At 36.7% G+C, this 12,826-nt stretch overlaps 1 protein-coding gene across 2 annotated transcripts in view; it reads right to left on the reverse strand.

The window, feature by feature from the left end:
• Window positions 1–568: 568 nt before the first annotated feature.
• Window positions 569–12,826, reverse strand: part of LOC131299194 (flavonoid 3'-monooxygenase-like) — a 78,332-nt gene continuing 66,074 nt past the window's right edge. Inside the window, exons 2-4 of one of the 2 annotated variants that reach the window (XM_058324807.1) lie at window positions 5,684–6,175; window positions 2,992–3,450; window positions 569–1,442 (exon numbers count right to left, since the gene is read on the reverse strand). In XM_058324807.1, the coding sequence (XP_058180790.1) occupies window positions 801–1,442; window positions 2,992–3,450; window positions 5,684–6,139 (1,557 nt within the window). In that variant the 5' untranslated portion in view covers window positions 6,140–6,175 and the 3' untranslated portion in view covers window positions 569–800. Of the gene's footprint in view, window positions 1,443–2,991; window positions 3,451–5,683; window positions 6,464–12,826 lie in introns of those variants that run through there. The other variant, XM_058324806.1, reaches the window with a different exon arrangement.

Consider the following 12,826-nt stretch of genomic DNA (forward strand, 5'->3'; position numbering starts at 1 on the left):
ACGTGCTCATGCCAGCTGTATCTTTTGTGTGATGTAACATAAAGTGTGATAGTATTGTCCTCTTTTTCAGAGATGGTGAAATTATTAGTGTTTACTATTGAGTACTGTTGGTGTAAATTATTAGTAAGTACTGTTGTTGTAATAATGCTAGTGTACGATTAGGTTTGATAAAAGTCTAAAGTGTAATAGTAGTCTGTCTTTATGTCATGCATGACGCATCTGGTTGCCTCCTTACGCCTATAAAAGGAGAGCATCCCCCCTGTAAATAACCAAGTCAGTTGGAGTTAGTCAGTGTTTGCAATAATATTCCAGTCTCTCGTATTCTTATAATTCTTTGTTGTGTTCTCTCTACGATCCTAACTTACTTAGTGTTTGTACTCACTTGGTGTCTGTAAAATCATCTTGCATCAGTTGCATGATCATTACATAGATTTGTCCATGTGAATTACGTATGATCTTTCTTTACGCAGATTTGTTTCAAGGTGCACCAAAAATCGATCTCCTTGTTTAAATTTAGCATTTCTTTTCTCGTGGTTTTTTTCTTCTTTTATAAAAAGCATGTGCAGGATTACTACCAAATCGTCTAATTTTGAACCTGGATATAGAACACGCTTACACAAATGAATACTCCTATTTTGAAGAAAACTAAGAAAACAAGTAGAGCAAACTGATAAAGAAAGGTCCAAAATAGCCAACAAATCCAAATAAGCTGCAGGAACAAAAAAACAGTAGTGCTCAATTATTCCACTTTCATCTACAGAGGCCCACGAAACCCATAGCCCAGTACTCATAACAACCTCTCAGCCCTGATACAGATGGGCTGCGAGCCTCGGCCTTGGGTGGACCATGAGGGGATCGGCCCGCTGTAAGGTCAGCCCGTACGCTTCATCCATATTAAGCTTCTCGGCCAATTTCCCCTCGGGCAATTCCCAGTTGAAGGCCTGGACCAATGTAGCGGTTAATAGCTGGACCATCCGAAGCCCAAGGCTCATCCCGGCACATATCCTCCGGCCCGCCCCAAACGGAATGACCTCAAAATCGTTCCCTCTGATATCAGCATTGGGCTTTTCCCCGCCGGGAAGGAACCGCTCTGGCAGGAACTCCAAGGGATTGGCCCATGCGTCTGGATCACGGGCTATGGCCCACACGTTGACGAGAAGAGTTGAGCCCTTCGGGATGAAGTAGCCGTTGATTTCGCAGCTCTCGGCCGCCATCCGTGGGAGAGAGAGCGGGGTCGATGGGTGGAGCCGGAAGGTCTCCTTGATGATGGCTTGGATGTAGGTTAACTGGGGCAAGTCGGACTCCGTTACGAGTCGGCCCGGGCCAACAATTGAGTCCAGCTCTTGTTGGGCTTTGGCTAGGACTTTTGGGTGTCTGAGGAGTTCTGCTACGGCCCACTCCACTGTGCTGGATGAGGTGTCAGTTCCTGCTGTGAACAAGTCCTGCAATAATAGCCTCATTTATGTAAGCAAGTACAGTATATGGTCCCCAAATGGTTTAATCATTTTCAGGGCTTTGTGGATAACTTCTTCAGAATTCTAAAAATGGATATTAAAGGGCGCTGGAGAAAAAAATTGCCAAATTTAGTGAAAAATTAGTACAACATCAAATACATATAAGATCTTTTACTACATTTGCCTATTTCTTAGTTTCCCCAAATTGAAGTTTTTTTTGAGACTTCGAAAGCAAAATTGAATTTAAAATTCAAGAACAGAAAATTTAGATATAGGCATATCCTTCAAGGAGAAATTTTTCGGTGCCGGGTGGATATATTCCACGTGGTGTCTGCTCGGTACATTCGGACTGTCCAATGCAATTTTGGACGGGGCAGATTAAAACTCTCTCTCTCCACTCCTCTCACCCCACCGCTCTCTCTCTCTCTTCAAATCTGACCCGTCCAAAACCACAATAAACGGCCCGGGATGTGCCGAACAGGCACCGCGTGCTATCCCACCCGCCACTGAAAAAGTCTTCATCCTTCAAGGCTTCAACTGTTCCAACCTCCCTCAATGCAAAGAGACAAACAGTCATTGAATGAGAGAGAGAGAGAGAGAGAGAGAGAGAGAGAGAGACAAACAGCAATTGTTTGTTCTGCTACCACACAACTAAACAGTCTGACACACTGAATTTATCAGGGAAACAGACAACGGACAAGTACAGTGTGGGGCTCCGTTGGCCTTTACACAGTGTGTAGATGTGTATAATTTCGGGGGTGTTCGGACAAATAAGCCATTTTGGCTTATTTTTTGTCCTTATTCAAATTTTTTTCGTATCACTTGGCTTATTATCATTTTTTTGGGGATTATTGCATCCTCACGACAAGAGGAATCTAAAAAGTAAAAAATTTTGACCGAAATCCAATTTTTTTTGAATAAAGACGAAAGCAAATCAATAAGCCAATTTTTTCGTCTTTATTAAAAAAAATTGGATTTCGGTCAAATTTTTTTTACTTTTTAGATTCCTCTTGTCGTGATGATACAATAATCCCCCAAAAAATGATAATAAGCCAAGTGATACGAAAAAAATTTGAATAAGGACAAAAAATAAGCCACTGTGGCTTATTTGTCCGAACGGGGCCTTCATGTGTCACAACCAATTTTTTTTTTTAAGGTAATACTATTAACAGCCTACTAAGTTTTCAATAACACAAAAAGAATATATATACTATATAAAAATCCAGTTTTCGATACACTTTTATACTTTTTAAGACATTCAAACACAAAGAAAATTGTGTTCGTCTTTTTTTCCCCATTTAATTACCTGCCTCATTAACAGCTCATTGTACTGTTATTATCAATTTTTTTATGAGTAGTATTATGAACATAATTTCAAAATGAAAGTTCAGACACAATTGTGTTTAATATTGTTCGATGCATGCGAGTCTACGTATATCAAACAATTTTGAACACATATATCCCGAATTTTGTTATAAAATCGAGTATTTGAGTTGATGGACCGTTTGTTTAGGGAGAGAGAGAGAATGGTAGTTACCAGGAGCAAGGCTTTGATCTCTGTATCAGTCAACTTCCCTCCCTCACCATCAGCATCCTCCTTCAGAGAAATCAAAGTACTCAACAGATCAGTGTGGCTCTGGGCCCCACCACCAAGTGACCCCACCTTATGCTCCTCAAGAATCTCACTTAGGAACGCATCGAACCGCGAGTGCAGCCTCTTCATTTTTTTGGCCACTCCTTGTAAATCGAGCCACTCGAGCGAGGGTACGAAGTCTCCGATGTTGAAGACTCCCGCGAGCACCATCAGCTCCACCACCATGGACTTGAACTCATCGGCCTTCGCGTCGCCGCAGCCGCTGCCGTCGCCGAACACGCGGCGCCCCAGCATCACGCGCCCGATGGCGTTTGTGGTGCACAGGTTGAGGAGTTGTCCGAGATTTACGGTCGTTGATTTCCCCGCATGCGCTAAGGCGCGCGTGAGGATGGCTACCTCCTCCTGCGGTGTGAAATGTGAACAGGTTGTCAAAGTACTAATCGTAAAAATAGAGCAGTTGCGTTCAATCTTCGCCCACCGAAGAGGATAAATTAACAAAACCGCCCCAAGGTTTTTCAAATTTACATTTTTTCCCTCACGTGGGGTAAATTTCAAAATATCCATGTCATAAAACAAATTATTCTCTTACCGTGACGTGGCCATTAGGAAATTCATCGGAATCTATCTGACAATATCACGTTATTATTACGATGAATCAAACTGTCTTTTAATAGCCTATGTAAGACTATTTTCACACATCAACAGCCTTTCACAAATTAAAAAAAAAAGAGTATGGTCCATTGTAATTAATGGATTAGAATTTCATGATGTCAAACACATTTCGTAGAATTTCCCAACGACTCCATTACGACAAAGGATAATTTGGTAATAAGGAGTCATTTGTAATTTCTCAAACGTGAGGTAGTAATCTATAATTTGCAAAACCTCAAGGGTGATTTTGATAATTTGCCAAAACATTTTTACCATCTCTAAAAAAGAAGAAGAAACTTTCAATTACCGAGACACGTGAGTATGAACCAATACTATAGAGAATGTGCTATGTCTGAATGCGGCGGAAAATCCACGGTTTTCGCCATGGCTTATTGTGGATCCTATCGAGTAGTTTTTTGTAATAATTCGAACAGTTCATTACGTAGGGCACGCAAATTAATGTGTTTACGCAAAAAATCAGCTTGATCTGACATCAATAACTATATCAAAAATTAAATTTTAGTTTATGAAACGCACGGCCTGATTCTGTCACTAATATTTTTAGTTAAACTGTCCATGACTATCGATTTTATAAATTTAAATTTTGATATAATTTTTGATGTCCGATCAAATTGATTTTTTACGTGGACTTGTAATTTTTCATGCCCTATAAGATAAACAATTTAATTTACTGCAGTGAATGCTCAGTAGAGCTCACAATGGGTGGCAGAAATCATGAGATTTCCACCTCATCTAAAAAGAATTTAACCTCTACTAAAAAACTTTCAATTACCGAGACAAGTGAGTATCAAACAATAATTTATGAAAAATTAACACAAAATCAATAAAAATAATTTTCTCTGAATGACAATAAAAAAAAATCTACTCAACAAATTTTTAGAATGCCTGTCGGAAACAGACTCCAAGTCTCCGAGAAGAAGCCAAAGGAATCTTACTGTTTGCTATTTCCTCCGTCTCTTTTTAAGTGCTCTGTTTCATAACTCCAACTTATTAAGAAAACATCATCATTATATATTTCACATCAACTTTTATCTTTACTTTCCCTATTTACTCTCTATGGAGACATCATTATTATATTTTTACTTTTTAACTTTTTAAAATAGTATATATTTTTATGGATAAAATAAAAAATATACAAACTTTTATTCACTAAAATTATAAAATAAATACTTATTAATAGACAATTCAAAATAAAAATAGTGGACTTTAAAAAAGGGGGAGTATCTCTTTACTATTAGAATTTTTTTGGAAGTAGTAGTTATTATTAGGTCACGTAGCCCAAGACTGACAGTGAAATTGACTATTTTTTATTTGGAAGTAATATAATTATTAGGTCACATGACATGATCCAAAGACCGACAATGAAATCGGCTTTTAACTTCCATTTTGTTCCGCCTGTTTTTTTTTTGGACGTCTCAAAAAATTGTTTATATATCACAATTTATAATATTTTATATATTCAATATGGATCTTGTTTGATAGATCTTAATTTATTTTATTAAACAAAGTTTTTGAAATCATAAAAAACATTATAGATTGTGATATATAAACAATTTTTTGAAATGTTCCAAAAAAGAAACAGGCAGAACAAAATGGGACGGAGAACAAAATGGGACGGAAGGAGTAGAACAATAATTGAAAGATTTCATTCGATTCCTTCGATTTTACTTGGCTTTCAAATTTGGCCCTCAACCTTTGATTATTATCACCAGTTAGAGATAAGCAAAAGCTTATTTCAAAAGGGTCCAATTACCTGTGTCCCAAAAAGAACTTTGCTTTCTACGCCGAGGAATTGTTGTGTGAGTATTATTTTTAAAATTTTTCACCAATGACTTGTAATTTTTTTTTATAAGTTAAATTTAATGACCAGAAAACTCCTTAGTGGATTTTTGGCACAGGGAAAACGAGAGAGAGAGAGAGAGAGAGAGAGAGAGAGAGAGAGAGAGAGAGAGAGAACGTGCACCTGGCGGACATGGCGGAAGTCATCTAAAGCCTTAGCAGAGAACAAGTGAACCGAACAAATCTTTCTAAGCATCCGCCACCGCGGCCCATACGGCGCAAACACAAGGTCCTGGTAGTTATAAGCGATGTGCTTGGCCCCCGAGTTGGGCGGCCGGCTCGAGAAGTTGGCGTCGTGCGTCTTCAAGAACTGCGCGGCAACAGAGGCCGACGCGGCCACCACCACGTGCACCGACCCCATCCAGAGGTGCATCAGCGGGCCGTACTCCCGCGCCAAGGCCGCGATGGAGTGGTGGGGCATCGTGCCCAGGTGGGGCAGGTTCCCGATCACCGGCCACGGCTTCGGCCCCGGCGGGAGCGGCCGCGGGTGGCGGTTAAGGAGGGTGCGCAGGTTAAGAAGACAGTACAGAAAGAAGGCAATAACTAGGGAGTAGAGAACAAGAGCCAAAGAAGAAGTCATCTTTGGTCTTTAGTAACGAATAATATGATAACAAGAGAGCAAGAGCCAGAAGATCCCTCTGAACATGTATGTATGTATGTATATACATTGCATATTTGGATTGGATTATATAAATAGATAGAGTGAGAATGAGAGGAGGGGTAGATGGGGGAGTGGGTGGGTAGAATGAATGAAACCTACCACTTGAAAGAAGTTCGTTTGTTTAGTGATTTTGATTTGTGCAAATTTTTGATAAGCACGAGAGGGAATGGTGGGTGAGGAGAGTTAGCTAGGTATGATCACAAGCAAGCAGCATCCCCGGCCATTTGATTCTTTAATTTAGACAACTTGACTACAAGACTATGGAAATTGGTTTCTACGCCCTCTTGATCGGAGATATATATAGATACTGAGTGGAAAGAGAAATCAGAGTATTGATTAATGATTAAAAGTATGGGTAATGCGTTTTTTTTTGAAGAGATTAAATTCTTTCCACCGGATATGGAAAACTCTACTTTTCCACCACCACTTTTTTTGATTCTATCGTGTGTTTATTATTGATCTGAACCGTTCATCTTGTAAACTCCACATAATAATGTATCGATGCAAACAATATACTTGATCGGGTATCGATAGGAGTATCAAAAATTGAACTTTGCTTTGTAAAATGGATAGTTTATCTTTATTAATAGTGATAGAAATCAGATCATCTATTTTATAAACCAAAATTCAAATTTTGATATATCTATTGACTTCTGATCAAGTTGATTTTTTGCATGTCAATACTATATAACGAGTCTTAAAATATGAACGGTTTAAATCACAACAATAGACACTTGATGGGGCCCATAATAGGTGGTGGTTAAAAATTGGGATTTTACACCAGCGGTGGATATAATTTATTCTCTTTTTTGAGTTGGAATTGTTTTTTCAAAAAGCAAACCAAACAAAGCAAAACTGTCCACGACAAGGCCTACAATGGGTGACAATTTAATTTTCGTTATACTTATCAACGTCTGATCAAGCTGATTTTTAGCGCAAATATACTATTTCAGGGTCGACCTATACGATAGACGATTTAGATTATTTCAATGAATACACAGTAAAGCCTACAATGGGTGATGAAAACTATGACATGAATCTCATTTTAAATTAATGAATAACTTCGATCATTTTTTAGAACCTAAAGTAGACCCCACGCTACTATCTGTGTATCCTTTTTGAATAATATGAGTATGTCATGGGTAATTTACTGTAGCTAGATGTCAAAGAGAACTAAAACAACCACTACCTTTGGATTGAGAAGGGATACCATGGTGGTGTATATAACCCGTTTCATAAGAAACTTTTTTTTGGGTCTTTACCCCAACATAATTTCGTAGAGCCTAGTACAAAAGTTACAGACTCTATAAAAATGTGTATATAAAGGTATTGGAGCATCACGTAGTGGTAGAGAATGATGGAGTACTGTTTATTTATTTATATTTACATATGTGAAAGGGAGACTTTTTTACTTTAATACACATCTAAAACACTCAATTGAAGCACTTAACTTCGTTTTAGCTAACAGCCTTATTTGATAAACCGTGTTGGATTAGATATGATTAGTAAGGAGATGAGATTGAGATGGGAATCGTAAAGAGATGCATGAGATTTGGATGGCAATCGTAAAGAGATAGAGATTATGGAGTGAGATTCGTAAGGAGATGAAATTAGTAATATTATGTTTGTTTCCCACACGTAGGATAGGATTGAAAGATTTCCAACAATACATTTGTTCATGCGTAATTTCTAAAACTTTACCTAATTTATTTTTTTAGGCAATAAACAATGGAATACTTACCAAAAAAAACATAGAATGATGAAATTGTTAATACCATATATGTTTGTTTAGGACACGATTAGATTGGATTAAAACAATAGTTTCCTTTAATTTTTGCCCTCGATTAGGTAAACGAGAAAATACAATTAAAATGTTCTATTTTATTATTATTTCTTTTTTTTTTAACTGTACTCAACATTTTGTAAAAAGACAATTAACCTGGAATACAACTACTAACATTTTTATTCTACATTCAGGTCCAACACAATTATGGCTACCCAACACCATGCACCGATGGTGCACAACTGGGTTTGTGGAATCCACACAAATGATTCGAGTTGCTAATTAAATCTATTTTTCCTTTCTTTTTTTTCATTTTCGTTTTTCTTTGCGGGTTTTACAAGTTCCAAAAATATCACGAAGCAAAAAAAAAAAAGTGGAGCAAAACAACAAAAAATTATAAAACATGAAAAAAAATGTTTTAAAATTATTGCGCAAAAAATGTAGGAAAATAATGAGTGTTTTTAACTCACTCTTAAAAAATGGGCTGATGCATTGATAATCTAGTTTTTACACCGCTAATATCATACCCATTATATCACTGGTATTTCTCAGTGGTTTTTTGGTGCACGGGTGAGATCTCAAGGGTAATTGCATAATTTATCCAAATGACCAAAGGTAATTGGGTCAATGTAATTTAATTTCATGGGATAAGATTATTAATACCTAGTCCCCCAAAGTATTACTATTCCTCCCTAGTGAGGGGATTGCCTATCCCATGTGATTATTAATCCCCTTCCATTTGTGCAATCAAACATAGGATTAGAGGCCCACAGAATTAATAATCCTATCCCACCCTTTAACTCACTTATCAAAAAAAGGTTTTATTGTGTCCCACTTTTATCACTTTATCACTTGTCGTATTACAATAACACACTCAATTCTAAAGAGCCAAATGGAAATGCTTGAAGGTTATAAGATAAACAACTCTTAATATTTAGGTTGTTGGCACTTGGTAGTTTGACATCCAAGAGTGTGTTTGTACACTTGTCTTTGGTGATTGTGAGTAGGGCTGTAACCGAATGGAGCGGTTCGGGAGCTGGGCTCGTTCGATAAAAGCTCGGCTTGTTAAGGGAGGCTCGACTCGATTAAAAAGACTCGTTTAGTAAATAACTAAGGCTCCGTTCCAAAAATAGAATAAGGCCCCATTCCGGAACGCGAAATAAGTACTTATTTTTTAAGAAGACAATTTCAAGCTAAAAAATGATGGGCTTATTGAAATATAAAAATATGCATTATGGATCTTGTTTGAAAGATTTCATTGAGATCTTTAATACGGTGCAAAAAAAAATTTGAAAAATTATTTTTCATTTACATTATTTTTGAGTTTGAAAATGTGAAATAAGTACTTATTTTTTAAGAAGGTGTTCTGGAACGGGCTCTAAGAACTTATTTTTTGTTCAATAATAAGGCTTGTTCCACAAAGATAAGAAGGAGGTGCTTATTTTTTTAAAAATTATATAGGTACCAATAGGCGCCGATGAGGGAAATCGTACTAACGGCCGCGCCGGGCCATCTCCGGCCATCGGACTGCCGATCCGAGCCGTCCAAAAATTCTAAAAAAAAAACCGAGGGAGCCCCAGCAGGAATCAACAGCATCCGAGGTGTTTAGGGTGCTTGATCCGAGCACCCCTTTTTCGTCGGTACGATTTCCCTCCGCCGGCGCCCATTATCATAGCAACAGTCTTATTTTTTGTATAAGGCAACTTCAAGCTCAAAAATTATGTGTTTACGCAAATAATTTTCCTATAACTATGGATCTTGTTTGATAGATCTCATTGAGATCTTTAATACGGTGCAAAAAAATTTGAATTTTTTTTTCATTTACATTATTTTTGAGTTTGAAAATGTGAAAGGAACTTTTGATATGGGTTTTGTGGAATGTCCCTTCTTATTTTTGAATGAGAAGTGACAAAATAAGTACTTATTTTTTAAAAAGGTTTCCGAAACGGAGCCTAAGTTCGACTCGTTAAAGGCTCAAGCCAAGCTCGAAATCGACAAAGCTAGGCGAGGCTACAGCCCTATTTGTGAGTGTGTTTTGTGCCCTTGTTTGTGTTTACAATTTACACTTTTCTGTCAACTTCCCCCCCTCCCCTTCGAATGCATAGACGTGCCGACACTGTGTTCAACCTTTTTTAAGTACTACGAAATTTTTAAAAAAAATTCCCAAAATGTGTTAAATTGCACTGGTTCACACAATTACAATTGGTTCACGATTGACCACCTCACCTTAATTCAAGTGGACTTGGTGTATGTCAACCTCTTTAATTTTGAGACCCCACTGATATAGTTCTCTAGTTGGGAACTAAATGAATTCATATATACTCCCATTTACGGTAGTACCTACAACTCCGCAGTCTCCTAGGATAGGGCTCTTAGGGATGGTCCGATTTTCTCCGTCCCGAAAATTTCTGTGCCTCTATGTCGAGGAATTTTTTAGGCGTGAAATTGTGTGTGTGTGTGTTTTTTTTTTATGTTCTAAATCTAACGGCTAGAAAATCCCTTGACACAAGAATGTTTGATACAAAAGATCTTGCCGCTTTTAAGGAAGACGCTGCTCGGCAATCAGTCCCCTTTTGGAGATTGTACGGTGTAGCTTTGATATTTCAGTTCCCTTTTGGAGATTGTACGGTGTAGCTTTGATATTTCAGGCACGAACAGGAAACATTTTAATGATCGAAAGTGTTTATTTTGTAAAACTTATCGAGAACGTTAATCGTGTCAAAGAGTCAAAGATTATATAAGGGTGTTGTTAATGCTAAAACTGTTTCTATTTGTGCCAAAATTATAGTGCAAAAAAGCCTTGTATCTTGCACATCATACAAGACTATTATGCACTACAATTTTAGCGCATACAAAAACAGTTTTGATATTATCATTTTCCTTATGTAAATTGGATACCTATTAATACCTGTTTGAAATGAATTTACTTCTTGTAAAATGGGATTGATATTTTGATTCATGCCACATTTCCACTATAATTTTTTGGCTTTAGTTAACACTTTGTTTGGTTCTCCTCTCAGAAATATTCTTTTCAAAATTTTATATGCATGGTTTCGTCATCCGTGTTTTTTCGTCTTTACTAATTTTTTATCAATTTTTTTTTACTTTTTAGATGTATATAGCGTACTTTTATTCAAAAAGTAAAATAATTTGTTAAAATTTTAAAACAATTGACTAAAGACGAAAAAATACGCAAACATATAGAATTTTTTTATCTCAAAAATTTATATCAAAACTGACATCCAAAAATTACTGTCCATAATAAACGAAATTTTTTGTCAAAAGTTAAGTTGTTTCCACTAAACTAAACATTCAACACATTTTGTTCCACTAACTCAATACATTCTCTATAATTTTTAGTTTAGTGGAAACAATTTGACTCCAAATAGCTAATTGCATTCCGAACAAGCAGGGCCGGCTCATAGGGGAGGCAAGAGAAGTGACCGCTTTCGGCCCCTGAATTTTGGTCTAACATTGAGGCCCCACTGTAATGTAACTTACATATTAATATTAAAATATTTTCAAATAAAAACACAATTGTATATTTTCTTCAAAAACTCTTGCAATCATATCTTTTTACATTTATATTGTCATAATTTGTTAAAATTTTAAAACAATTGACTAAAGACGGAAAAATACGCAAATATATAGAATTTTTTTATCTCAAAAATTCTAATCAAAACTGACATCCAAAAATTACTGTCCATAATAAACTAAATTTTTTGTCAAAAGTTAAGTTGTACTAAACATTCAACACATTTTGTTCCACTAACTCAATACATTTTCTATAATTTTTAGTTTAGTGGAAACAATTTGACTACAAATAGCTAATTGCATTCCGAACAAGCAGGGCCGGCTCATAGGGGAGGTGAGAGAAGCGACCGCTTCCGGCACCTGAATTTTGGTCCAACATTGAGGCCCCACTGTAATGTAACTTACATATTAATATTAAAATGTTTCCAAATAAAAACACAATTGTATATTTTCTTCAAAAACTCTTGCAATCATATCTTTTTACATTTATATTGTCATAATTTTATCCTTTTAGTTTGATTTTTTTTTGTTATTTTTGAACTTTTATCATTTTTAAAAAAAAATCATGAATATATAAAAGGCTCAATATAATAAATTCGCTTCAGGCTTCTAAAATATATGAACCGGCCCTGCGAACAAGTATTATTTGGCGTCCGTTTTTTATAATTTTTGGCACGGTTTATGTTCTCGACAATCACTACCAATTCAACAGTTTCAATCATTAAAATCAACACTGCTCGTGCCAGTGAAACCCAAACTGTTCGGTGCGTGGGGAGCGGGGACTGCCAAGAATCCTCTTCCTTTCTAGAAATACCTTCAAACTGTCCCCAGAGCTTTCTACGAAAGTACTGTAATAGACTTTCTGTTCTGCACAGGAATGAAGTAAACCGAAGTGAACCCAATTAAGGTGGGCATCTTGTCGTGTTCGGGTTAGAATTCTCTCAACTCTAACTCAATTTATTTGATTTTCGTGTTATCTTATTGTGTTATATTCGTGTTCTGTGTTAGAAATAGCCGACTTTAACCCGCTAACTCCGTGTCGTGTTATCGCATCCTTTCATAAATTCTCAACCCACGTTGTGTCGTGTTTGGGTTAGAATTCTTTCAACCCTAACTCGACCTATTAAACTGTTTGTGTTATTGTGTCGTGTTATATTTGTATTCCGTATCAGAAATAACTGATCCTAACCTACTAATTTCGTATCAAATTGGTGTCGTGTCAAAAATTCCTACCCCTAAACCCAACGTCATTTGACCTCTAGAAAGAGGGTGGAGTCAGAATCTCTTCA

This window comes from Rhododendron vialii, chromosome 8a (assembly GCF_030253575.1).
Source record: "Rhododendron vialii isolate Sample 1 chromosome 8a, ASM3025357v1".
NCBI lineage: Eukaryota > Viridiplantae > Streptophyta > Magnoliopsida > Ericales > Ericaceae > Rhododendron > Rhododendron vialii.